The sequence below is a fragment of the Sparus aurata genome, chromosome 16 (assembly GCF_900880675.1).
Source record: "Sparus aurata chromosome 16, fSpaAur1.1, whole genome shotgun sequence".
Classification (NCBI taxonomy): domain Eukaryota; kingdom Metazoa; phylum Chordata; class Actinopteri; order Spariformes; family Sparidae; genus Sparus; species Sparus aurata.
Genome location: NC_044202.1, coordinates 24,579,749 through 24,607,383, shown reverse-complemented (window position 1 = coordinate 24,607,383; position 27,635 = coordinate 24,579,749). Strand labels below are relative to the sequence as shown.

General features: G+C 40.9%; 3 protein-coding genes across 13 annotated transcripts in view; 1 reads left to right on the top strand and 2 right to left on the bottom strand.

The window, feature by feature from the left end:
- The window catches only part of ralgapa1 (Ral GTPase activating protein catalytic subunit alpha 1), a 48,356-nt gene extending 47,327 nt beyond the window's left edge, over positions 1-1,029 (bottom strand). The window contains exon 1 of the mRNA XM_030391856.1: positions 627-1,029. Coding sequence (XP_030247716.1) covers positions 627-732 — 106 coding nt within the window. The 5' untranslated portion in view covers positions 733-1,029. The remainder of the gene's footprint in view (positions 1-626) is intronic.
- On the top strand, positions 828-7,000 carry brms1la (BRMS1 like transcriptional repressor a). 3 transcript variants are annotated; one of them, XM_030391898.1, is made up of 9 exons: positions 828-918; positions 2,326-2,484; positions 2,805-2,895; positions 3,047-3,174; positions 3,271-3,350; positions 3,703-3,799; positions 3,968-4,057; positions 4,207-4,271; positions 4,379-7,000. In XM_030391898.1, the coding sequence occupies exons 2-9, from the start codon at positions 2,346-2,348 to the stop codon at positions 4,475-4,477; spliced, it is 789 nt and encodes a 262-aa protein (XP_030247758.1). In that variant the 5' UTR covers positions 828-918; positions 2,326-2,345; the 3' UTR covers positions 4,478-7,000. The 3 variants fall into 3 exon arrangements, with proteins under 3 accessions (XP_030247758.1, XP_030247756.1, XP_030247757.1); XM_030391896.1 differs by lacking the exon at positions 828-918 and adding an exon at positions 1,389-1,542; XM_030391897.1 differs by lacking the exon at positions 828-918 and adding an exon at positions 1,389-1,542 and having other exon boundaries at positions 2,277-2,484.
- Positions 7,001-9,460: 2,460 nt separating this feature from the next.
- mia2 (MIA SH3 domain ER export factor 2) lies at positions 9,461-27,622 on the bottom strand. Of its 9 annotated transcripts, XM_030443284.1 has the most exons (28): positions 27,176-27,445; positions 26,880-27,013; positions 25,949-26,035; positions 25,177-25,486; positions 20,784-21,035; positions 20,406-20,512; positions 18,078-18,209; positions 17,925-17,946; positions 17,669-17,757; positions 17,356-17,427; positions 16,518-16,628; positions 16,300-16,371; positions 16,067-16,171; positions 15,720-15,842; positions 15,346-15,534; positions 15,168-15,258; positions 14,881-14,948; positions 14,713-14,783; positions 14,533-14,634; positions 14,347-14,443; positions 14,111-14,178; positions 13,855-13,940; positions 13,641-13,754; positions 12,917-13,066; positions 11,660-11,791; positions 11,436-11,488; positions 11,166-11,343; positions 9,461-11,074 (listed from the first exon to the last, which is right to left on the bottom strand). In XM_030443284.1, the coding sequence occupies exons 1-28, from the start codon at positions 27,294-27,296 to the stop codon at positions 10,845-10,847; spliced, it is 3,366 nt and encodes a 1,121-aa protein (XP_030299144.1). In that variant the 5' UTR covers positions 27,297-27,445; the 3' UTR covers positions 9,461-10,844. The 9 variants fall into 9 exon arrangements, with proteins under 9 accessions (XP_030299144.1, XP_030299145.1, XP_030299139.1 ...); XM_030443285.1 differs by lacking the exon at positions 20,784-21,035; XM_030443279.1 differs by lacking the exons at positions 25,177-25,486; positions 25,949-26,035; positions 26,880-27,013; positions 27,176-27,445 and adding an exon at positions 21,164-22,970.
- Between the last annotated feature and the right edge of the window lie 13 nt (positions 27,623-27,635).

Below are 27,635 nucleotides of genomic sequence, written 5' to 3'. Positions count from 1 at the left end.
ACATATGTTAGAAAAAAATAACGCTCAGCATTTCTCACACACCAGGTCTTTGTTCAACACCAGGCACACCCCTGGAAAAATCACAACAGCCTGACAGCGTGTGCCATTGGTGCTCCTACACTTTAATCTGTCATACACACATTGGTATCGGAATTGGCACTTGCACACGAGCTTTAACTGTGTTATTAACACAACACTCTTCTACCATCTACACATCTACACATCTAGTGTAATTTCCTTTTAAACACCTCTCAGTTTAAGCCTGTCCAGATAAGGCCAATTACTTCCTATTGAAGTCAATCTGAGGGAAATAGAAAAAGAGCGAACCATTAACATTAAGGAACGAAGTTAACACACACCCACACACACACATAGATATATAATAAGTGATCCAGTGCTATTCAATGGACTACATATGGAATGCCGAATTTGTCAGTTGATTCAAAAAAAAAAAAAAAACTGAAATCATCTTAAAGGCTGTTTCATAGGGCTGCGTCTATGTTTACATGCAACCAAACTTAAAATTTCGTGATTTTTTCTAGATGAGTTTGGTATGGCATTCCCCATATACAGACTGGCACGTAGAAGCTAACCTGTTTACTGCTTAATACTTATTTATAACTTACCTATGACTATTCTGAGGTGTTTCAGTCTCGTCAACACGTCCTTCTTTGGGTCCAACACTTTCTGTGTTGATTTTTTGACGTCCCCATGAGGCTTTTTGGAAAACATTCCTGGCGCAGAAGACACAAGAATGCGATGGTAGACAGCAAGGAGGGGCTAGCTGTGTAGCTACTTAAACAGCCTCAGCTAGCGTTAATCTTCCAACTATAACCAACACCCGATGCTCCTGGGTCATTTATTAACGCTACGCTGCGACCTAGCAGCCCTCCGCAACTGCGCGGAGTATATCAAGGGGTAGGTGTTGTCGGAGAAGGCGCATTCTCTTTTAACTAATACATATATGTAAAACGTAGCGGGGTAAAGCATTCATCCATCGCACCTCCCTTCCACATCAGTTCGCAGCCTGATGGCTAAACTAGCTTGTTAGCAAGCTGGGCTGTTCACTTGAAAACATCATGGCGGAGGAGGAAGGGGGGACAACAAACTAATGGATACCAGAGATATTCAACGCCAACATAGTTAAACAATTAGCTAACGTTCGATATTCGACCGTATCGCATACGAAAGTTATGTCATTGCATTAAGCTTCTGATACAAACTGCGTCTCCGATTTTACTGGCGTTAAAGTTTTAAGACCATCGACTATTCTGCTCGAACTCTCAGCCTCAAGCTACAGTGCTGAATCCTGGGTAACGGAGTTTTCGCTGGTTGTTAGACCTTAAGTCATATGAATGTTAACGATACAGAAAACTACAGTTCCCTATACAAAAAATAGCGCCTTGGCGAGATTTGTTTTTAGCTTAGCTGAGGCACGCGAGTGAATTGTAACCGAGAAAAGAGAAATAAGTTTAGGCTTCTGTCTCTGAAAATTGTTTTTTATTACAACATTCTCGCGAACGCCCTGCGCCTTCCCACTTTGTGAGTTATGATTCAGTTGTTAGCTTCTTTGTTAATGTATTTTTGTAACACATCGGGCTAATCATTCTTGCTACTGAACTACACTGGCTAGCTAATATGCTAACATAATGCTAACTTGATGTGTTATCGTAAATGTTTATTTATCTTAAATAATTCCGTCTTATAAGGGCAAACTACGTCTGCCTGTTGGTTAAAATTGTTACGCACGGGTAACTTTTTAATAACCAATCTTAAGCAACATAATAAAGCAAACAATTATATGGGGGGTTACTCTTGTTTTCAGGGATGTCCTTTGACGTAACATAGTATTTCACACATTTCAATAGGAATTTTCCAGTTTAACTTACCACAAATATAAAGATGAATAAAGAAAAAAAAGTCAGCTCTAACCACGGAATATAACTGATATAGTAACCCCACATCATAATTTACACTTGGTAAACAACAATGCGGATAATTCACAAACGACTGAATGAAAACAATTGTAGAAATTTCTCAGGAATCGGCTGCTCCACAAATGATTGTGTTTTGTCAACGAGTCCTATGTAATTAGTTGTAATAACTGCCAAGGTATTTTAGTCTTTATACTCATATAACGAGAATACATCAATGGAATAATAGTTGTGGCCAGATCAAATTTGCCTTTAATGTTCAAACAGGTGTTAAAATATCAGTCATCAACTCTAAACATGTGCATCATGGACACTAAAAATGTAAACCCGTATCTATTGTAGGTAGATCTGCCAAATAACCTTGACATTGTCTAATATCCAACACTACCAGTCTGAAGTACACTTGCTGCAATGCCGGTGCACCGTGACCGGGAAAAGAAGGATACCACAGCAGAGGACATGGAGTTGGAGGAGCAGGAGCAAGAGGCATCCAGCTCAGAGGAGGAGGATTCTGACACCTCCTCTGTCTCTGAGGATGGAGACAGCTCTGGTGAGAGAGTCTGAAAGAACAGAAAATGAGCCAAACTTTCTTTTTTATTTGATGTTAATGTTAAGAGAAACTTAATTACAGTTTTGAGTCTGATAAAAAGTAGTCAAAGTTTTGACTGGACATTCAACATGAGTATGAGTCATCCTGAGACATTTCCCATTTGCTAAGGTTACATGGCTGGCAGACACATAATCTAGCAGAAATATATGTCTGCAAGGTGTTGCTTCCATGTCAATGCTTGAAAAGCTTCCTTTTTCCATTATAACTCATGATGCCTAACCTGGAGGTGGGTGTGTGTTTCTTTGTTTTTTATCTTCAAGAAATGGATGAGGAGGACTGTGAGCGGAGGAGGATTGAGTGTCTGGATGAAATGTGCAATCTGGAGAAACAGTTCACAGATCTCAAAGACCAGTGAGAATACACATGCATTTTTGTCAAGTTTATTTTCCCCTTTGAATATTAAAAACATAAAATGTTTTTTTTTTAATTATCATGATTATTATTAAAAAGGTCGTTCATATGAATTGGCACTGGCCATAGTTACATCTGTGTTTGTGTGTAGGCTGTATCGTGAGCGTCTCAGTCAGGTGAACAGCAAGCTTACAGAAGTAGAGGCCGGCCGGGCAGCAGAGTATCTGGAACCTCTGGCAGTACTGCTGGAGAACATGCAGGTCCGCACCAAGGTTGCAGGTAACTTTAACACACAGACACACACCCATAAAGGCTCACACGCTCCAGCATTCTCAATCACTGACTTCTTGTGTTTTTCCCCTCTGCCATTTTCAGGCATCTACAGAGAGTTGTGTCTGGAGTCTGTGAAGAACAAGTACGAGTGTGAGACCCAGGCAGCAAGCCAACACTGGGAGGTCAGACACACAAAAACATACTTTGTTGCATTGATACTTGTGAGGACCTTTACTGAAATTTTTCCAAGCCTCTAACTATATCCATTATTAAATGACAGACCCAACTCCTTACACTCAACTCTACTCACAAACACTCACTTTAATTACCTCCTGTCATACAGGTGATGCTTTTTCTTTTGTGTTCTTGGACTTACGAGTCATTAAACATTCATAATTTGATTTGTATTTTAAGTGACGTCTATTTGATCTATGCGAATGACTGTGGTGTAATTATTTGGATGCACACTTGTGTCTGTGATCTAATTGTTTTCTCTAATATTATGTCTATGCTCTCGTATGTGTGTGTATGCAGAGTGAGAAGCTGCTGCTGTTTGATACAGTACAGAGTGAACTGGAGGAGAAAATCAGAAGACTTGAGGAAGACCGACACAGCATAGATATTACATCAGGTAGCGCACACAGAACACAGTCATTACGTTGTTATGTTAAGCATATGCCACTAGACACATTTTAATTATAGGAATAAGAACGCGCTACATGCATTCAGCATTGATATTGTATTCAGTTTCTGCATGAAGCATTTGAATGTGTCTGTTTCTCTGTGTCTCTTTTATCAGAGCTGTGGAACGATGAGGTAACGGGAAGGAAGAAGAGGCAAGATGCTTTGAGTCCAGATAAGAAAAGGAGACGACCTTCAGTGGTGTCTGATATCCTTTCTCTGTTAATACCTTTGTTACTCTTCATATTGATGCCGCCAAGTACTTTTACTAATTTACAAATCCCAATTACTGGTATGTAGATGTTTTCTCCTGACTTCCTTCCTGCTTCCTGTGGCACTGTCCTTAACTCTACTCACGCCCGTATATTGTTTATATGCTGCCTGACTTGGACATCCTGGAGGATTGGACAGCAATTAGAAAGGTGTGTAAATGTGTCTGTTGATAAGGGCGTGTCTTTGTCCCCTGGTGGCATCACTGTTTTTATGCAGACATCTCTTTCCAACCTGGTACATGTGTGTCGCCCTACAGGCCGTGGCGACACTGGGTCCCCACAGAGGGAAATCTGACTCTGACAGCTCCGCGTTCCCATTCAGACAAGACAGGAACAGACCTATTCTCAACTGCTGAGGAACACACACACACACACACACACACAGCCACACAGTCAAACAAATGAGAATCTCAAACACATCCATAATACATATAAACATATATATGACACACACAGCAGCTTCTGCATGCATGAAAACAAACATTTCTCTGACTCTTCCAGCAATCCACTACATTTCTCAGCTAACAGAGACACCAGTCAGTAAGCTGCCTCTCATGCCAACAAGCACAGACATTCACAACTTGTAACATGGGTTACATTCTTTGAAAGAACAACCAGCCCAAGAAGCATAATTTCCAGTGACATGTTACCAGTGCTTCCAGTCAGAATTTGGCTATTGTTTGTTTACAGTGATAAGCTAATTAAATAGTTGAATTCCAAAATGAAACACCATAAAAACCATTATAGAATTTTATACTCAGCATTCAACATTGTATAGGCTGATGTTTGCTGAAGCCAACACTGATATGGATATGACATAAAATTATTAAATTCGGGTTTTATTGACTAAAGCTTTGAAAATGTTTAGCAGAGAAAAGACAGCCACAATACAGAGCATGTTGGTGACACAAACTAGCATTTGTATAGTTTTATTTTGTTGTATCTTTCAAAAAGAAGGCCAATTCTCCACAAAATGTCATCTGGCATGGTAAATGTTATTGACTTAAAAAGGCCTTAAATCCTGTTAACATGTGTACTGAATCATTTCAGACTGTGTTTGACCTCTCACCTCTGTCACAGTTCGGATTAATATCCCTGAAATGATTGCTCGTTGACATTTTTAAACAGATCCACTTGGGCCTTGTCCTACATTAAAGTTTTTAATCCTGCCAGGATCTAGCATTGGGGTGCCATTGTCTATACACATTAATGTGTTCTAATGTGACCAAATCAAACGTTCTGTTTGGCTTTTTTTTTTTTATCACGGTCTAATAGCTGAATTTTAAATTCTATAAAACCTAGCTCACATCCTGAGTTCACTGTTGACTGCATTCAGGCAACAGTGTCTCTAATGTGTTACAGCTAGAAGGCGCCGTTATCTGACATGGACACCATTTAACAAGAACACCATATGTCATATGAAGAGTTGTTCACAGTACTGTTTTCACCAACCATTCAGCCTTTGCAAGTTTTATTTGGCATTACTGGAGCTCTTAAATGCCCTTATGCACTGAGTGACATGTTCAAAGAGAACGTTTGAGTTCAGAGGCTCCACTTCGTTCTGTGTCACTGTAAACACCTAGATGTAGCTAGATTTTTTTTTTATCTTAAACCTGGAAAGTTGTTGACAAAGCTTCCCATGACAAATGAGGAAATGCTGGTTTATATATGAACCTCGCTGATTGTGCCAAGAAAAATTCAACATTTTTGTACCTTTTTTATGTGAATCAGTTTAAATGTTTGCATGAGAATAATAATTGCTGTTGGTTAAAGTTATTTGAATAGTTAGTTGGTGACCATAAGACCGTTTGTATAGTTTTTTGTTATTTCAGAGAGCATCCAGAACTCCACAGTGCCTACATTTAAAGTTAAGTAAAATGTGTCTCGTTCCTTTTCTTGCACATACTGAAAATAATGGAAAAGCAGTTCTCGTTTTAGAAGTGCATCTTGCGTTGTTAAGAGTTAGTTTGTTGATGTGGTTGTGATTGAGACAAACTATGTGATAGCAGTAGGTTAAATGAAATGCAAGATAAGGAAAAAAAGATTGTGTGTGCACAGGTGACCAAGACAGGAAAAATACTCTCTCTGTTAAGCCTAAATTCAGGAAGGTATTGGATTTGTCAGACTTCCTCATAGCAGCACCTCTGTTGACAGGTGGTGATAAGAACGTAGCAAAACAGGGCTTATTTCAGTTGATCCTTTTCTACGCCATATAGTATTCATGTTGACTCTCCTCTTGTTTTTAACACTACATCATTTAAATTGCAAACCAGTGTCCATAATACAATGAGTCAATGTAACCACATGAACAAATGATCTCGTAGTAAGTGTAAAGGAAACATAGGGAAAAGTTAGAACACCGAGGTATCCCTTTAAAGTTGCTGTCCTACAAATATTAGTTACATTGTCTTCTTGCGCATCTACCTCTTCTATCTGTCGCTCACTCTTTAAAGTAAAATCCACATTTTTATGAACCTGAAAATGCTTCCATCTTTATGACTTCTGTCAAAAGTACATTTTGTTGTTTCTGTGTATTACTGTTTTTTTATGGCTGTGCAGGTTTGTCAGGATTTTTTGTAAAGATTACTGTGATGAGGACTAATTGTACAAACAAGGAAGGAACCAAACCATCTCCTTCCAATTATACCAAATCTGAATCTTCACAGATACAACCAAGTGTTTGTAAAGGATGATGAACAACTGCCTTTTAATATTAGTGATTTATAAAGAGGTTTTTTTGAAGATTATGGTGGTGGGGATGTGAAATTCCAATCAATATTTTTTTCGGCAGTTTACGTTCAATAATGTGTCAGGTACATTTGTGTCTTCCTTGTCGATGATGTGGGAAGTTCTTACAATTAAAAGTTGTTTTGTAAGTACTTCTTGGTGTCTCTCGTCTGTATGTTAGCAGTGAAGTCTCTGACAGCAGGGCTTGGGTGACCACTTTGATGGGTTACATTACTGTAAAAGTGCGGGCAAAGAGGAGCTCTTTTCAAGTGATAACCTTTCAAATAACAAATTAAATATTTAGCAGCCTTTTATACCGCTGTTCACAGAGTGCTTTACAACATACAGTACAAACAGGAAGTAGTGGGTGATGGAGGAACTAATAAGAGGCCAAACCTGCTGAGATATGAGCAGACTCAACACTAGAGGTGTACTGTTAGTCTCCTAATAAATGTACTATTGAACACATATAAGAGCTTTTTCCCCTTTAGGAGATATATTGCACAGCATTTACTCAACTCAACACTGACCACAGGGTGCATGGGGAATGCCTTTTCCAGTCTTCCTAGAATGAATAAAAAATTCAAGAGGTGACAGGTGTGTACACTAATGGGCCAACATCATATTCTACAAATGAATAATTATATAATCTTTGCACATGCTGTGTCATGTAGTTTCAAGCTGGATTTGTCAGCCTAGTCACAGCCACAATGACCTCAACGGACACACACGTTTTATTAAGTGCTTATATTTAATGTTACACAGCTTTTAATTTTTTTAATTACTTTATTTTACATCTGTTCTTCCAACTTCTTACTGAATTTCCCTCTAAAGAAGTTTTGTCAGTCAGTGTAAAACAGCATGTCCTTCATGTTTCCAGCAGAGGAGATGACCTCCAACAACTCAGTCCTTGAGATAAAACACCAGCGGCTATTACAAACCAGTTGTTTGAATCCACAGAAACTAGTGGATATTAGGGGGTAATATCATCAAAAATAACATCAAAAATACTAGTGTGTGTGTGTGTGTGTGTGTATATATATATATATGTGTGTGTGTGTGTGTGTATATGTATATATATATACATATACACACACACTTGTATTTTTGATGCCTCAAAATACTTGTGACAATGAAATGTAAAGAGGACAGAACATTTCACAGTTGAGCGATAAACTTAATTCAGAATAATAAATCCGTAAACCTCACTGGGAATGTATTAATTATATATTATCTAAAGCATCTTTTTCATAATTATAATCTTTTCATATCAGCAAATACTGGCTACCTATATGTAATTTGCAATCTATGAAAGGCCAATATCAAATGATATTCTAGCAGCCAATATATTGGTCAGGCTTTAATAATAATCAGTTTGACAAACGGCATTATTCGACCTCTGAAGAATAATTTGAGTGTCAGAGTCATTAGGGCCACTTGTGGGTCCGAGAACATATAATGGCTGATGACAATAACAAGTTCATGCAGGAAGATGTCAGAGGAGACAGTCTGCCCTTCTTGGACTGGGCAGTACACACTGTACTCCAGAGCAGACAGAGAGGAGCAGAGGAGAAAACCTAACAACATTGTCATTCTAATTGTCGCGTGAATATCTGAGAAACTCAAGAGGATCTTCAATAAACATTATATCCTGGTTCACTTTAAACCTATCCAACACACTGAAGCAGAAACTTGTCCATCCTTAGGACAAAACTCCTGGTATAAACAGAGTAATGTAGTTAATGCTGTTCAGTGCAGCCAGGACTGCACAGATTTGTACATTGGGGAGACAAAACAACCTCTCCATAAACCAATGGCACAACACCGGAGGGCCAACTCCTCAGGTCAAGACTCTGCTGTCCACTTACATCTGGAGGAGAAAAATCATTCAATGTAAATAATACAACAATGTGAACATCTTGGCCTAAGACATACTTATCACCCGCCTACAATACAGTACTGAGTTCCCTCCCCCAGACGGCTTAACAACCATTCACACCTGGGCTCACCTAGCCTTAGCAACCCACATGAAGGCAGCTGGGTCGTTGATTACCAAACAAATCTGAAAGTCTGAGCTCACGTGTCGTCAACAAGCCGACAACTCCCCTCCAGTTAGTTACAACTGAAGAAGCCTCTTGGATGAGGTGAAATGTCTTCAAGAACTGAAACACATGCAGCTTAAGATACACACTTTGAATTGCCATGACCTGGATGACTGAGAACCTTCATCAACGCATCTGGTCCAACAGCACGTGTTTCATGTATACAATTTAAAAGAAGACTGACGATGGCCACGTCCAATGATTTGATTCAAGTGCACACATCAAGTGATTTTCCCACTAAGCCATGTCAAAGGGCCAGGATGCATACCAGAAACGAATTTGGTCTATGATTTTGTCGCTTTGACAAGTCAGAATGTTTTTTGCTCATTAGCCTAGCCATTAAAAAAGTGCTATTCATTATTATGCTAGTCAATTTGGAAACTGTTTGGGAAAACCATTGTCTACTATTCACATTTACATTAATGAGGCAGTAAGTGAGTGCTGAATATATACTCAGAATTTAACATGGATATTCAATCTTAAATTATATACAATGTACAAGTCTCAATGTACAATTTTGTAGTTGCAGCATTTATTTTGAGAATGTTCTGTTCACCTTCAAAAACATGTGTAAATGTAAATGACACATCACAAGTTATAAATTGTACTTTACAGTCAATGATGGGATAAATTAAAGTCTTTTCAGAAAAAAATTCAATAACATCTTTAAAACACTGCCAATGCATGTCATATGTACAGTACTGCAGACAACACCAATAACTAACCACACATTCCAATGTTTTGGTGCTCCTGTTAGCCACTGATGAGTTTGCAGCTGCAACTCATACACAAAAAACACTAATAAGTCAGAAAATATTGAGATTTTGACAATTTGACAGTCTTTATTTATCTATCAATAATCACCTTTTTACAAAATTCACATGGGTGTCATCTTTATGGCTTTGCAAGTAGCCTCTCTTCCAGTCAGTCCATTTTTATTCACCGCACTGTGACTGCCAAAGTTGAGTCACAGCTTACTACGACAACACACAAGCTGCTAATATAAGCCACTTTTTCAAGCCTAGGCCATTTCCAAATGATTGAAACATGATCAAAAGCATCTGAAATAAAAGCTTTGTTGATGCAGGCAAAGTCCTTAAAATCCCACAGGGAAGCCAGCTAATGTAGTTGTGCACTTTAATCATATTTTAGGAAACTGTCTCATTTGACCTCTAAAGGATATTTAGAGTTTAAGATCAACTCTGTTCAGAACCGACAAAACAAGACCTGATGTGATCTCAGTAGAATCCACGTCAACAACAACGCAGATGCTAACTGGCTACATTTCTAACATTGTGGTGACAATGGCCTGTGTGTTGGTGTAACAAAATATATCGCATCAGGCGATTTCTGTACTTTCACTGTAAAATGTCAACAGATGCTGTACAAAAAAACCCTGTTGCTCTTCCCCATATCACACATATAGCATTTCTACATGCACATATTGCAACCTAACTGCCTTCAAACCTTTCTGGCATCGTTAAGCAAACAAGCGACTGTTTCTGGTTCACATGGCAACATTACCACACACAGACGCACAGATTAAACTTGCGTGTCCCTGCCTGTGAAATTACACAACAAAGCCTAACCGCTGTCACTGTGACTCCACAGCAACAGGACTGAATTCACAGGGAATGTAGCTGAATGATGATGGAGCAGAGCAAGTGATAAAGACAGAAAAAAAGGCAAGATACAGGGCAGAAGTAAGAGTGAAGATAGCATGCGAATAGAAGGAAGAGGCAACCACGAAGGCTGCAGGTTTCCCCACTCTTCGTTAAACACATCCTCCTGGTTAATGAGTAGATGTAAAAGGAACACAAGGATGTAAAACAGAAAGCCGCCCAATAATCCATCAACCTCAAAAATCTCACAGCTCAGGAAAATCTTGTCAGGCTCAGATGGCGTCTTCAGGCATGGGTGTGTGCTCCTCAGGCGACTGGTTGTGTGGTGGAGAGGGGAGGGACTGCTGAGGAGGGAGAGGACCCATGGAAGGAGGTGGGAGGCCAACGGGCAGAGAGGGGCGCATGGCGGGAACGTGATGAGGATGGGGAGCAGGAGGGAGAGGAGGTCCCCCGGTAGAGAAACGAGGAGGAGGGAACATTCCTGGTGGTGGTGGGGCCCACACTGGATGAGGAGGAAAGAGAGTTAGGTGACCTCTGATGGCAATCAGAGATTATATGGTGCTAAAAATTTGAAAAGATAAAGGACTCCTTACTAGGCATCATGGGAGGGGCCCCAGGTCCCCTGGGTGGGTAGAAATCTGGAGGTGGTGGTCCATAAGGGGATCTACGAGGAAAGGGGCCATCCATGGGGCCCATCAGGGGTCCAGGAGGTGGTGCACCCCCCATTCTCGGATCACCTTCAGGGGGAGTCCTTCGATCAGGTCCAAACTGCTGTCACAGAAACAGAAAGGAAAATGTCACAGAGGCTGGATCACAGATACCCACACACACACACATGCTTCACACACACAAACATCTCTCACCTCTCTGTGTTCCTGTTCACCAGGCCCAAGGCTGTTTTCTCTGTATGAGCCATCTGCATTAAAATCAAATAATGATAAATACAAGAATGAAAGAAAATGAACAATCAGCTCATCTTTCTTATTTCTGACAGGTTATTTACAGTCCAAGATAGCAAAACAATATTGAAGAAAGCACACTGGAGGAATGATGAGCAGCTATGGGCCTACATATCACAGTGACTCACCTGCCATGTCTACAGGGTGAGGGGGTCCAGGGGGGAGACCCCTCAGATGAAGAGGAGGCAAATGGCCCAGAGCTCCTGGAGGAGGTAGAGGTCTCCTGTACATTGGACCACCTGGTTCGGGGAACATATAGCCTAACAGAAATACACACAGTAATACGTGAAAATGTCTCAGTATTAAGCTAATAATAATAATATTGAGCTGTATTTGTGAAGTAAGTCAAATACAGCTCCATTCTCAGGTGTCAAGTTGAAAATTGTGAGGTTTCAGTAACAGTGACATTGTAAGAGGCGCCTTGAGTGCCTCTGAGTGTCTGAACTTTGGTGAAATACAGTTTAAAAATAATACATATTTTGTTTCTTTTTATAACTTTTACAGTAAATGTGTATAAACTGTGTTTTCAGGTGGACTATCCTCTCAGGATCATGTGATCAATAATCTGATGCAACTGTAGTTTCCAGTGTCAAAACTCAAAATGCATTAAAAACAATACACATGCACTGTGTCAACATGCATTTAGCATGCTCATGCACACTATATGACTCTGACAGTTGACTTGCACAGGTGCAACTAATGACCTTAATGATGACAGAATTCCATTTAGCTATCCTGGGTTTTGGACTGGTACTGGGCTGTCTGGCTTGCTGTTTTGGCAACAGAGCAATAATCATAGACTTAATCTACACCTGTGCAGTAACAGCTACAGATCAACATTTTGGCTTTCATAGCTTGAGTTCCAAAACAGTGTGCACTCACAATATCACAATGCCTTTAGAACATGCAGGAAATAATGAATCTGAACAAAACCAAGGTGATCATGATGCCACACAGGCTGAATATTTACACATGTATATATAATGTCATAATTAACATGCTGAATGGATCATATTATTCTGCAGGGCCACATGCAGATATCTCCCCATGAGAATGAGGACATAGATACATGTTCTTTGCTGCACTCTGTAGGCTGATTCTCACTTTGGTACGCAAGAGCAGGGATGTTGTCAGCACTGCAAAATAGTTTTATTTAGGTCATCTTGAGTCGACTAGAATTTTTACAGTTCTTTAAGCATTAAAAAAACAAATTTGAGCAGTTATCTAAATTGTATCATAAGCAAATAGAAAGAATTTTAACTCTTAAGCACTTACCAGTTTAATTATGGCTTTTCCATAATGCAAGCTGACCTCACTGATTGACTGCATGTCTTTCTCTTTGTTTCTCTTGCACATACAATACATACACACACGTACACACGCACCTGGAGGTCCTAGATGCCCGGGGGGTCCTGTTGGGGGTCCCCTGCGATCTCTCTCCCATGTCGGAGAGATTGAGCCACTGTCTGAATGAGGACCTCCACTCCGCTCCATCTCCCCGTGGCCACCTGCCGGCTCCAGTGGACCACGAGGCACTGCGGAGGAAAGGACCAGCAAAAAGAGGAGGTAGAATGGAAAGAGGGAGGAAAGGACAGGTGATTGGAGACAAGAGAGGATGAGAGAGAAGGGTATAAAAAGGAAAGGGAACAGGAAAGAACCAACCGGCCAAGGACAAAATGTCAGACAACTGAGTGTGATTGCAAGAGAGAGACAAAGAGAAAGTTTTTCTCGTGGACGTCCGATGCACCAACAGCATGCTAGCATACAGATCATGCACACACACTACACATGTCTAAGCATCTGCAGTTGATCATGCTACATTCAGCTGGTCATCCCCAACGTGCTGCAACTCTTAATTGTATTGACTTTGTGAGACTGACTTTTAGCATCTAAGATGAAGGCTTTGTTCACATTATAACTAGGGCTTGTAAATAATAACAAAACTGTATTCAAAATAAGTCAACACACGACTGCAACACAAGATATTAGGAGAATGTCTTCAAATTACATGAATCTTTATTTATGCTTGAAGTGGTTGCGTCTTTCAGTGTGTGTGTATATGTGTGTGTGTGTGTGTGTGCGTGTGTGTGTGTGTGTGTGTGTGTATACCTCTAGGAGACAGTCTAGCAGGTGGTCCATCCATTAATGTTGGAGGAGATAGAAAGGGTCTAGTTTCAGATGCAGGTCGACCCAGAGGGGATGGACCATATGGTGACCTTTCAGCTAGAGGTGATAGAAAGCTTTTTGAGACTAGGGACTACTATCCACAGGATGTAACATAAATTATTTTCTGTGTTTGGCTTATATATATATATATGCTAACCTCTGAAAGGCAGTGGCCGAGCCAGATTGTCCAAGGCGTAGGGATCTTTGTCGAGGGCGTCTAGTTTAAACTGTGTGTCTGTCAGCCTGTAAACAAATACACCTAAAGTCAATATATGACAAACATTTTCTGGACCTGGCTATATAATGTATGCTGTGTATAAATATGCAACAAGTGAAATAAAACAGATGTGAATATTTCATACATTTCTGTTGAATTCAGACAACAGTATATTTTTGAGTTACTATATGCTTACTTCTGTCTGAGGAGGGCGTTCTCTCTCCTGATGTCTGACAGCTCTCTGTCTGCTGCTCGGGCTGCCAGCTGGAAAAATTAAGCAGAGCTCAGTAACATGACATGATATGCTCATAGAGATATAGTCATCGCCATGGTGATCAAACCATCACATCACATGTGTTTGACAGTTGAAAAATGACTAATCTTAATATTTTGAGGAGTTTTCAAAGGGGGTTCAAGAGGTGTTTTACTAACCCAATTGTTGTGGGCCTTCTTCTCATGTGCTGATATTTGAGTCTGGTAAGATTGTTTGGATTTCTCCAGCTCTTCCTCCATCTCTCCTGCTCGTTGTCTGAAGAGAAATGGACATGTGAGACACCAGCTGTTTCTGTGCATGGGATACTCACAATATGTTTGATAATATTTTGAGGAAGTAGCTACCTGTAGTTGTTGAGTTCCTCCATGGCCAATGCAATGTTTTTATCTGCTTTATTTAACTTATCTTCTTTCTGCAGGCGCTCCTTTTCCTCCACGGTCAGCAGTCTGAAAACACATACATCTGTCTGTCAAGACTGCATTTGCACTTGCAACCTTTTCTTACAGGAAAATGTGTGTTCATACCTGTGTAGCTTGAGCTCATTCTCCTGATACATTTCAGTCATAATGTGAAGTTTCTGTTGTAATCTCTGGACCTGAACATGTGAATAAGAGAAATTAATCCAAATGCAAATGAAAGTGGAACAACAATATGATAAACTATTACACTGATACATAGTGGAGGCCAGCTACCTGATCTGAATAGTGCTCAGTGCCGGACTGCAGAGATAATTTCTCATTCTCCAACTCCTTGATGCCCACTTGAGGGAAAACAAAGACAGACACAAATGCAACAAACATTACTTCAGTGATGTGAGTCTCTACTCTGATAGAGCTGATTTTTAACCTGTTAGAACTCAGCTGTTTATATTTCACTAATGTTAACTATAAGTGTAGACTTTGTCTGACTTATTATTTCTGTATCACACATCTTAATGACAACCTTGGTAACAAAAGACATCCATGTACAGTCTACTCACCGAGCAAGTCTTCTTTAGCTTTGACTTCATCATTCAGTTTGGCAAAAGCTCTGTCCTTGTCTTCATCAACTGACTTTAGGTCTGCATTCAGCTACACACAAACACAAACATATTGGGTTCCATTTTTACATTTCCATTGTTTAACATATTGTTCCATTAGTCTGAAACAATCATGTACCTTAGCAGCATAAATAAGTTTCTGGACTTTCTGAAGGTGGCCTTGTGTGTCCTCTCTGCCTCCTTTTCCATTCTCTCCTTCTTTCCCTGCTGTCCCATTAGATGTCTCCTTTTCTCCGCCTTCTTCACCTTCCTCCTCCTCCAGGTCTGAATCCCAAGCTTTCATACTCAGCAGTCGATCTGTCAAAGACTGGAAGGATATAAATATTTGGTATCAATCTCATTTCAAACAACACAAAAAAAATGTAAGTGAATCATTAAACTAAATTTGAACTTGAACATCATTGCAGGCAGTTTTCTTCCTTTTTATTAGGGAATTTCAAATTTGAGGTAAACAAAAAAGGTAACTAGCGACAAAACGTTATAACATAATACCATAATACGCTCATCTTTGTTGGCCACATCCTGCAGCATCCCGCTGTGGGTGGCTTCACACCTGCTCATCTCTGCCTCCAACTCACTCACTCTTTCTGCCCATCCCTCCACCTGCTGCCTCAACTGCAGGGGAATAAAGAAAGAATGGGAGCGACAAAGACACAAAATATTTATTTTTTTAATAATTCCGAGTACATGGGTTGCAAAGAGTTCACAAAGAAAACCTTGAATGACGTACATCATGTGACTGACTGGAACACACTGGCTAAGCAGTAAATCAAAAACACCTCGCTTCCTGCCATGCACAGTAACTGTGTAAAGGTGTCTGTGTGTGTAAATCATCCTACCTGAGCATTGCTTTCCTGTAGCAGTGCGTTCTCCTCTCCAGCCGTTTCCAGATTTCTCTGTAGTCTGTCACTGTTCATATTGTACACTTTGAGCGTAGTTTGTGCCTAGAGACAAACGAGCAGTAATAATATCCCATGAAACACAAAGAGAAAGAGCAGAGGAACAAAATATGAGGAAGTAAAAAGGAATATGAAGGTACAAAGACAAGCTATTTGGCAAAGGAGGACCGCACCTGCTCATCCTGTGACTGGAGGTCTTTGGTTTCTTCATCAAATGTTTTCATGTTCTCCTCAAGCACTGCTATCTGGAAGGATAACCAAACAATTATCCACTCCAATAATATCATACTACTGTTATTTCAATTCCTATCCAAATGTTATCAATTGTAGATGTTACAATTAACTCTACTTTGACAGTTTGGTATGTTGAAAGTAAAGTGTGTGCTCCTACCCTTCTTTCTTGCTCTATTCTATGATCTTTCTGCTGGTCCAGCTGATCCTTCAGTTGACTGAGATCCCTCTCCAGCTCCCTTTTAGCGTGTCCCAACTGTCTGGCTTTGCCCTGCAGGAGCAAGAAAACAAGATGGGTTCAGCAAACTCCCAAAAGAGTGAGATAGTGTTAGGTGAACATGAGGAGTCAGATTAATGCTAAATCAATAGATAGATTAATCAAATTAGTGTGATAAAATCATTACTCCAAATTTGGTGAATCACTTCAGAATTTGAAATGTTGACCTTGAAAACGGCTTTAACTAATATTTTTAAAATAACAGCATATCAAATGACAGCTTGACAGTATAGGATGGGTCGCTCATAGTGATGAACCTACAGATAAATACTGTTTGAATCCGCAACTCCACTTAGCTTTAAGGAGCTTTAGTTTCATCTTATTGTAACTGTTCAGTTAAAAATTGACTGTTGTGGTTCAGTATCACTTTTCTCATAGCATTTCAGTGTCAGCAGGCAACTGTTTTCAGTGAGAAATCCCTAAAAAGCCACTGTATACTTCCTACTCATCACTAAGCAGCCATCAGAGACAGTTGGCCATGTTGGTAATTAGCATAGTGGAGCATTCAGCAGCTAAAGAGACAAATAATTCCTAAGACACACACAGCTCCAAATGAATGATAATGTTGTTCGATGTGTAAGTAAGCAACTAAGCAACTGTTTGAAGTTACATTACATGATCAGTATCTGACTTTTTGCCATACATTTTGCGGAAATCTGTGGTTTAACAGTGTGGTTTTTGTTTCCAGATTTTTTAAATCTTTTTTTTGTCTCTGCGTTACCTCCAGATGTTCTGTCTTTTGAGTTTGGGCCAAGACACCACTGTCCCTTAGTGAGTTCTCCAGGTCATCATACTGCAAATGACACATAAATAACATAAATAGGACATACATCTGAATTAAATGGACAACATTTGCCTTATCCATGACAAAATAGCATGTCCTTGCACTTTGTAATGTGAGAGTTTCTGCTTTTTAATAACAAGAGTCAGAAGTTTTTCATGCTAAATGAAAACATATGAATTTGGTCGCAGTTGTGTGTCAGACAAGATCTGCTTGTAGTCAGCAGTCAGTCTGCATTGGTATCAGTACCAACCTCTTGTTGACATTTGCTGAGAGTCTCAAGAACTTTACACTTTTCATCCAGCAGCTGTGCAACCTGCTCAGCCATCCACCGCTCTTTACCTGAAAACAGGGAATACAAAGCTTATAAAGAATATATTTAGCAGTTGTCTTTCATATATTTCTGCTTAATATGATACTGTACAGTGTGTAGTGATGAGCTGTATTAAGTCTGTTACTCTCAAGCCATAAAAATGTATCATGTTAAGAAATAAGTAGTGAGAACTTACTTCGATACAATCTGCTTTTGACCTGTAAAAACAAGAATAAAAGAAACATGAATAAGCAATCATTTGATAAATTATTTGTACCAGGAGTACAACCAGAAATTACTACACTGAAATCATATAACATCTATGTGATATTGATGCGTATATACTGACAGAGCTATAACATCTACAGGTGAACAGCAGCATCGTCATCAGTCCCACTAGACTGGTGATGATGACAGGCTCCCATGGGACCCCATACAGGTCAGGCCCCGGTCTGATATCATCAGGCAGCGACGACACAACCTGAAAGAACAGGAGAGAACTGTTTATTGTAGGAGCTGGCCCTAATGAACATCTTTGAAGCACACATCCTGTTTGATCCTTGAAAGTCTGGAAACATTATTTGGTTTACTCTATTTACTTAAGTGGATTATACACAAAGGAATACATATTGTTGACATGAGGATCAGCTCCTTAGTGTTGCACGACTGGCCTTAATACTGGTCCTAGTCAATGCTCTAGAAACCCACTAACAGCTGTTGCTTCAGTAGGTAGATTATGCTTTTTATATTTCTAAAAGGAATCAAATAACTTTCTAAACTCATCTTTAGTAATATATGACAAAGCTAATATAACTGATCTCGAAATGTAAACAGCCTTGACTTCTCAGCCTTTAAAAGGTTACTGCACAGCTGTTAAAGATACGAAAGGATAGGATGAAGCAGTTAAGAATTAGACTTGCCATATATTGTCTGAAAGATTAGAAATAGTACATAAGTGAATTACAATAACACCTGATCAGACACAAGGTGACTATCAATTAGCTTGCTAGCTAACTACTACCAGCGAACTCAGAGAAGAATCACAAACACATCTCAAAAAGCAACTTAAAATCTCAATGTAGTATTGACAGTTGGTTTACAACGCTGGTAGCACACACGTAGTCAAGTATAAGCTGTACAAAATGTAAAAAATGTACGCAACAATAATACTGAGCTGTTTACTACTGCTTGACAGTCTGTTACGTTCTGTCAACTGTGAAGGCTAGCTGGGAAATGCTAATGAAACCTGCCACATAACGTACATCCTTCACTTTCTCCACGGCGATACTGTAGTAAGCCTCTGCCGTCGCCTGAATGTCGACCGCTTTGCTGGCCAACTGGTCGCTTGTCGTCTGTTCCGCCATCTCCGAGTTATTTCATTTGCTTATTTTAGTGGTATCTCACATTTGAACTGACATTAGGTATAGAAACTGAAGCCATCAGCAGCCGGACTAGCGGCGATTTCACATCCTATTCACAACACCGACGCTGAGGAGTCGACCACGTCATGGGAGGGGAAAGAAAGTTGGATTTTCTTTACAAACTGCTTGTAAAGATATCCCTAGATTGTCATGGCTTAGAAAGTTAACAGTAAATAATCTCCATATATATTAAGAATAAATAAATAAATATACATTGATTTGAGAACCCACAAGGTCATGTAGATATAATAACACCCCCAGCTGCAAAAATGGTTCAGTCGCAACGTCACCAATTGTAAAATGCCACACTGGCACATCGGAGCGATTTCAAAGTGACACTAAAAGGAACAGGTGTCACCAAACTAAATGACGTGTTCTCAATGTTGTTTTACTGAGTAACTAATACTAATAATGTCAAACCTAACATGGAAGTATATTAAAAAGCCGTTCTGGAGCTCTGTACGACCATGTGTCATTAGTGCTGAGTTTAGCCGCTGGCTAATAACAACCTGCCTCTGTAAGTAGGACACAGGTGAAGACGTGACTGATTCTTGTTTCTAAAAAAGGTACTCACCAAACTGTTCTCATTTTCGTCCATTTGAAACTAGAGAATCACAATCCCTCTCATAGTATTTTAGACAGTTTGCCTTTAGAGCAGGGGGACAGCCAGCTGGCTCACTGTAGGCTATATGTTATGGACCCAGCAGCAACCGAGGAATGCGAGTAATGATGCCTACCCAAGCTCGTTTGACAGCCGAGAGGTAGGTAAAGCTAAATGCCAGAGGGAGAGTCGGATCAACATGTCACAAGTTCACCATCTTAAAGAACCAGAGCCCACGGTGTACACACATGAAAAGATGTGTCAGAGCTTTCTGTCAGTTGGCACTAAAGAGAACCAAAGATGTTCTGTACAAAAGCGATCACATGTACCTTTTTTAACATTGACCCGTCTCACTGATGAAAACAATATTGTTCATATTGCTTAAAATAGTATATTATTGGATTTAAATAGCTTTTTAAAAATACATTTACTGTACCAAATGTACAATGAAACATCCCTCTCAAACACACTGTGGTTATCTCTACGTTGTATTCAATGTTGCTTTGAACAAACCGGAAAGATGACTGAAGCACAAAATAAAATGTGTTGTAGTTGAATGTCACATGACAAACAAATAACACTTATGGCTTAGATCATTCAGTGATCATTTAACCTGTTTGGCTGGCGTGGATTTAAATCTGCTGACAACTCCTACCTGTACAGTCAGCCATATGGTGAGCTCCCTTGCTGCATGAGCATGAGTGGTCGATTCTTCAGCCATCTGATGGACAAAGTCCAGCATTCGGTTCATCACCCCGGGACCTAGAGCAAAATTATTAACATGAACGTTCGACACTGAAGCTTTTCTTCTTTGTTGCAACGTTTTTGCCAGTACAATATTATTAGAAGTCAATCCAAAGATTTTCTGTTGGTTGTGGTAATGCCATCATGTCCGAGCTCGTGAGCTTGTACGTCACAGGACTGAAGATGGAGCAGGTTGAGTAGCACTCCTCATTTCTCATATGTTAGTGCTCAATTTCTTTTAATCATCTTTTTATCCCTCTTGATTTCGGGTTACGTGAGTCATCCATACCTTCTAGTGGCTGCGGTGTTCCTCGTTGAACATGAGGTCGGGACTCAGGGGACACTCTCTCTTCTTCACCTCTGTTTTCCTTCTCTTCTCTTTTCTTATCCTCAGTGACCCACTCCTTTCCTATGCCTCCACTCAGGTGTCTGACTTTCTCTTTATCCACCCCCATCTGTTCATCTCTTGGAGTGTTATTATCGAGGCCTGCAGAGGACCCAGACATCTGGTTTGACCCTCCCCTGATGGTCTCATCTGTATCTAACAGGGAAACACATGTTTTCTGATTGAGATCATTGAAGTCAAATGCATTAAAAATTAAATATTAAATTAACTTAAAGTGTCACTGATAAAAGCTATGATCTTTGAGGCCATGCAGACAAAAATACCTTGATGGTTTGTTTTACTGACATCTAATTTTGCTTTGTTGAAAGTCTCTCTCACTCTTCCCAACAGCATCTCTAGCTTCTGCAGTGCGATGAGTGTGCTCGTCTTTTCTTTATCCTCTTGTGGTGCGTCTGCGAGCCTCATGCTCGGAGCCACCAGTGTCTCCCTGTGATAATGCAGAAGTCTTTCTATATCCAAAACTATTGATTCATCACTGTCACGGTCGTCAGTCTTGGAATCCGTTTTTCCTAACATGTAATCCAAAAACTGCAGCTTGTGTCCTCCGAAGAGCCCTATCAAAACAGTCGTCTCGTCTGCGTTCATGTATGTGAGGAGGTTCTTGTAATGTTTGGAGAGGGTTTTTGTTTGGAGGGGGCTTCCTGTGGTTGGAGACAGAGAACTTGGGTGAGAATCGGTCTGTGTCGTTGGCGGAAATGATGTCTGGGTAACTGTAAGTGGGGTTGGCTGCTGCTGCTGCTGTTCTAACAGGATGATCGTAGAGTTTGTGTGCAAATCTTCAACGTAAACCTGAGTTGAATCAGTCGTTGAATCCATTTCCTGTCCAGGAGTCAGAGGGGCGTGTGACCCGGATGTCTCAACCGAATCAAAGCTTGGTTCAGATTCGGTGGATTCAGTGGAAGGTGTTTGGCGGAAATAGCTAAAGGCGTTATTGAGAAGGCCAAACGCCCCTCCACTTTTAGTCTCTGCGGTGCCTTTACTGTGACCATCAGACACAAGTGAAGAACCGGCTGGATGTTGAGCATCCTGATTCACAATGTCCCCCTCTCCCTTGTCAGTTTCCTTCTCTGTGTCTATCTTCTGATCGGAGCGTAAATGTTTTGTTTTCGTCTCATTGGAAATCTCGTTGTTGCTAGTTTCAGTGTCTTCTGGTTTGGTTTCATCTCCCTGGTGGAGCACTTTGTCATTCGAGACGTTCTTGTTTTTGGCCTCACTGGAATACAGACGATCATCCTCTTTGTCGTCAGCTGTCTTGCCAAGTAAATCGAGTTGAGAAATGCTGTTTTGGCCTCTCTCACCTGAAGGTTGCAGATCATTGTCCGTGTAATCAGTTTTCCCATTTAAATCAGAGATACTGTCAGCATTGTTGCTTTTGATGCCTTTACTCCCAGTTATATCTGAATCACTGTTTTTCTTCTCACCCTGCTCTTTTACTCCCTCGTCAGCCTCAGCATCATCATTTCTTTTTTCTTCCTCATCCTGTTTTCTGTCCTCGTCTGTCTCCATGCCCTCAGACGGCAGCGCCTGACTCACTGCTGTCCTGTCTGCTAATGTTTGATCATTGTCATTCATTGGATTTTGCTCTCCTGTCACTATTTCTGCGTCATCTACTGCGGTCACTATAATCTCAAAATTGTTTTCATCTCCACCCCTCACCAGTCCATCTCTGCTAGCATGAGGACAACGCTCATTTTCACATTTCAGGCTCCCTTCATCTCCCGCATCCCTCCTCTCACCCTCCCCCTCTTTCATGTCATCCTTTACCTCTTCCACCTCCTCCCATTTTTCGCTTTCTTCCTCGCTTTCCTCTTCTTTCACCTGTGGCCATTCTGTGTCTCTCTTTCCAGACTGTGCAGGCATTTCGGAGAGCACAGATTCCAAGATATTCTCACCTTGTGTCCCTTTCTCAATGCTTCCTGACTCTGCCCTGTCACTGTTTTCCATCTCTGCCTTAAAATGAGATGACTCTACTGGTTTTCTTCCTCTTTCGCCTCTTTTTCCTTTTCCTCTTCCACCACCTTTAACTCTTCCCTTGTCTCTTCTTTTAGCAATTTCAACTTCTGGTTTTCCTCTATCAACTCCTCTGTCTGCTGTGACTTTTCCTCCTTCTTTAACTCCTCCACTTCCTCCTGCTTCTTCTCTCCCTGTAGCTCTTCCCCCTCCTCTTGCTCCCTCTCCTCATTTACCTCTTCCATCTCATCCCCTTTCTCCTCTGTCTTTAACTCCTCTTCTTCCCCCTGCTTTTCCTCCTCCTTTACCTCTTCCACCTTATTGTGGTGGTCCTCTTCCTGTACCTCTTCCACCTTATTGTGGTGGTCCTCTTCCTGTACCTCTTCCCTGATCTCCTTCATTTTCTGCGACTTCTCCTCTTCCTTTGACTCCTCTACCTCATCCTGCCTTTCCTCCTCGTCTTCATCAGTCTCTGTTTCAGAGCCTGTACCTGACTTTAAACCGCTTTCATTCAGAACATATTCCTCAAGCCCTGTTGTCTCAGTTTGAACTGTCTGGACGTTGTCTTCACTAGCTTTCTCAGTTTCCTTTAGCATGTGTGCATCACCTTCACTTTGTTGCCTATCTGGGGACACAGAGTTCTGATCTGCATCGTCCTCCATCTCTGGTGTGCTCTCACTAGCAGAAAATGATCTTCTGTCCTCCTCTGAGGAGGAGTTGTCAGACAACATTTTTGTACTTTGACTATTGGATGATCCAAACCTCTGAGAGCTGTCCTCAACAGGGTGCCCCTGCTCCCCCTGGTTTGTCTCTGTATCTGTGTTATTACCAGTTAAAGCCAGTGACTCTGAAAGATATGTATTGTTTTCTTCTCTGTGAGCAGGTAAAGTGTCTTCCCCAGTGGAGACTGGTTCATATCTCTCTTCTGCAGCCCCATTCACTTGACTTTGTTCTGCTGATCCATCAGCTTGAATTGGGGAAATTTCTTTCTGAAGTTCATCTCTATCTGCATTACTCCCTTCACCGTCATGATCATCCCTTCTAGGACCACTTTTAGCAGACTTATCAGTGGATTCGTCTGTGTTGTTAATCTTATTTTGGATATCAGACCTTTCCTCAGCCGTTCCCTCTGTTTTGTCCTCCTCACCCACAGATCGCCCCGTGGAGTCTACATTTAAATCCAGAGATCCGGCGCTGTCAGACCCTAAGTTAATGTCATATCCTGTCAAAAAATCCTGATCGGTGTCACCCTCGTCTTTTCCGGGCTCTCTGTTGTCATCATCTACATTTCCTATTGACTTAGGCATCTGATGATCTTCCCCCTCCGTTTCTACTGATCTTTCCCCGTCTAGCATGTTTTCCTCTTTCTCAATATCTTCTGAAACAATATGTTCCTCCTCTTCCTCACTGTCGAGCATTGAAGGCATTCCACCTACAGCCTTTTCTTCTAACAAATCCCTGTCTTTCTGATTGACCTCGGATGCTACATCTTCAGATGAGACACTGTCCTTGCTGCCATCTAAAGAACCTCCATCAGTATTATTAGTGCCAGACACTATCTCTATCTCTGATGGGACATTTTGGTCTTTTGGAGGATCTTCCACTTTTGATGCATTGCTAGTTTGTGTTATTTCTTCCTCTGTCAGTGAAGGTTGTGATGGACTGGTATCCACTGGTATCTCTTCTCTTTCCTTCAAATCACTTTCTGTTCTCTCATCAGCTTCACTCTTTTCTTTCCCGAAGCCTAAAATGTCCCCGATCCCCACATCAAACCAAGAGCCAGACCCTGGCTGTTCCTCCTCCGTTTGGACTGTCTCCTCTGCCTCTCTTTCAGTTGCTCCCTCATGTCCGGCCTCCTGATTGGTCACTCCAAAGCCCAAGGTGTTTGACAGTCCATTTCCCAGCCAATCCAATGTCCCCCTCTCTTCCTTCTCCTCTTCATGTAACTGGCTACCTTCTAGGTCCAGAGACATCCTCCTGCTCCTGAACGTCTCTGCTGGTTCTTGTTCTTCGTCAGCTTCTCTTTCTTCAGCGGAGTGATCTTTTTTATTCTCTCCTCCCAGGCCAAGCCACCCAGTCATGGTTGAAGTGAGAGAATCAGCACTTTCTTTGTCGTCTTCTGTATTTTTCACAATATCATCAGGTTTTCCCTCTCCTCCCAACCCTAGCCATCCTGTCACAGAAGACGTGAAAGAAGCTTCAGCCTGTGTTTCTGTTCTCTCATCTTTTGTCCCCCCTTCAGCTGGCTCACCAGGTTCGTCCTCTGTAGACAGACCTAGCCATCCTGTCACTGAAGAACTGAGCCAGGGAGAGGACGCAGACCCACCTTGTTCGCCAGGAGCCGCAGGAGCCTCCCGTGCTTCCGTTTGAGTCCCGGGAGCAGCATCTTCTGCATTTTCGCTTTCGTCCGCTTCTGTCGATGCGTCGCCAGTTTCCCGTGCTGAAACTGGAGGTTCTGTCGAGACATCTTCGGATGTTGAAGGACTTTCAGCACTTGTGTCTTCAGTGTATGTGGTGGTCTGGGTGGTTTCTGACTCCTGGTTTCGGATTTTGTCATCATAATCATCATCGTCACTGTCCAAATGACTGGAGTCAATTATATAACCAAACTCATCCATACAGAAGAAATCCGATTCCTGCATGAAGAGAGCAAAGGAGGGCGCTTTAGTAATAAGCAGTGACAGAATGCAATACGAATAAATCTCACGCCAACAAAAAAATGGCACTGTTTTGCAAAAATTGCCACAGGATCATAGGTCACCTACCATAACCATAGTTTTGGAGAAGAAATATTATTTTTTCCACAACTGAATAAACAAGCTGTTCTCAGAGGAAAGTAAGGTCCCCAGAACACTGTTTGAAGCTAGAGGGTGGCGGGGTCCGCCAAAAATAAACAAAGTAAAGTGGTAGTTAAAGTATGTGTGGTTCAATACTCTCCAACATTTGTGATAATAAAGTATTTATTTTATACAGATTCAACAAGTACTCATTCAAGGGTAAACACTATACCATATTAGTTTACTATTTAGTCTACTCAATTACAATCCCCTGCTACAGTATTAAAGCTTCTTTTCTGAAGTACTAAAATCAGTGTTTACCTGTGTTTCCACTACTTTCTCCACAGCTGCATGAACCTGCTCCTCTTTCACTGCATCCTTTGGGAAATAACCAAACTGTTTGTCAATCTGAAAGATGAAAAAAAACAGAGCAGCAATCACACTTCTGTGAGGCCACATCAGCACAGTGGGAGAACCAAAGGTAGGGCAAGAAAGAGACAAAGATCATAAAGCACATCTTTTTTTTTATTTCTTTTAAGATTTTGCTCTTCACTTTATGGCCATTTTTACAGTTAGCTATGATTGCAGTATAGAGCGTGGTGCAAATTGATCATTCATGTTGGTAACAGCTGTGGTTCCCTCAGAACGCAGGCTTCCCCCATAGCCCTCCTTTCTGTTTCAATTATACACCAAGTCTCTGCTGTATAATGAGAGCTTATGCAAAGATAATTCTACACACTTTACTTTTAAAACCCTGACATATATTCTGCGCTGTACAGCTTTGATGTCATATTTAACCATAATCCTCTACTCCATTATACTGACAATCTCACATCTTCAGCAGACAGAAGCACTACTCACAATACATCCAACTCAATGTGTTGCTCCAGGTTTAAAGCCCTAACAAGCCCTTTGTTATTTCTGGTGTACATTCATTTAAGACATTCCACAGTAAAGAAGAGGTACATTTACATTGATGCAGTTTTTGCTTTAGCCCAAAGTTACTCAAATCACTTCAATCAGTTGTGCCTATAATTCTAACTATTAAGGTACATAATTAAATCATCTAATGAATGGCATGGAGTGCCTCCACAGACAAGCAACATAACTCAATCAGTGCTGGGAATCTAAACTATTAATCAAGACTAATCTCTTCTACCTAGAACTTCAGGGACTTAGTCGAATGAGTTATTTCCTGAAAGAAAGCGAGCGAGAGAGAGAAAGACAGGGAAGTATAAGATATGAGACGTACACTTCCTGCCCACAGGTCTTCTCTCTTTCCGGTCAGTTTGTGGTAAACAAAGATGGTATCTCCTTTTCTGAGGCTCAGGAAACGGCAATCTTTACCTTGGTAGTCCCTGATGGCTTTCACTCTGCTCACCAGGCCTACAAACACACATAATGGCAAAGTCACACAGCCACAAAGAAGTTATTTAAACAGAAACACAAATGATACAATTGAGGACAGGGATAAAATCCTAAAGACAGCTTTAAAAATAGAGTTCCTTATATGTGAATTAACTAAGAGAGTATATCACAAGGACTTACCTTCACACTCAGAATCTCCACAGATCTTGTAGTCAGACAGCAATCCCAGACTGAAGTGAGGTAAAATCACAAAAAGTATGCCTGTACTCCACAGGACGTTGTAAGACTGTGAAACAGCCATTCTTGTTGTTTTAACAGGAGTGTATCAAGAAAAAATGTCCATCATGGGGAAATCACTGTAGCCAGTTGTGCAGGCAAGTGGACATTGCCTCTAGGCTGTTGCTGTCATGAAGACTCAGTGGTAAATGAGAGAGCTGAGATAAGATATAGGCCCAAGGCTAGCATGAGGATAATCATTAACATCCAAGAGCTGCTTGCAATATGCCTACAAGCCTTTATCTGGTCACTGGTAAACGTTTTTTAAACTTGTTTTCAATATTAGACAGAAAAGTTTAGAGTGAATTAAACAAACAAATGTTTCGAAAGATAAATATTTTACCAGGCCAAAACGTGAACATTT

Bases quoted from the DNA above. Each gene is read 5' to 3' on its own strand.
- brms1la (XM_030391898.1), top strand. From the start codon at position 2,346: ATGCCGGTGCACCGTGACCGGGAAAAGAAGGATACCACAGCAGAGGAC. The intron at 2,896-3,046 runs GTGAGAATACAC...GTTTGTGTGTAG, and splicing joins TTCACAGATCTCAAAGACCA to GCTGTATCGTGAGCGTCTCA. The intron at 3,175-3,270 runs GTAACTTTAACA...TGCCATTTTCAG, and splicing joins GGTCCGCACCAAGGTTGCAG to GCATCTACAGAGAGTTGTGT.
- mia2 (XM_030443279.1), bottom strand. From the start codon at position 22,844: ATGGAAAACAGTGACAGGGCAGAGTCAGGAAGCATTGAGAAAGGGACA. The intron at 15,535-15,719 runs GTATTATGTTAT...ATATCCTTCCAG, and splicing joins ACAAAGATGAGCGTATTATG to TCTTTGACAGATCGACTGCT. The intron at 11,344-11,435 runs GTGAGAGATGTT...TTTCTGTGACAG, and splicing joins GTGAACAGGAACACAGAGAG to CAGTTTGGACCTGATCGAAG.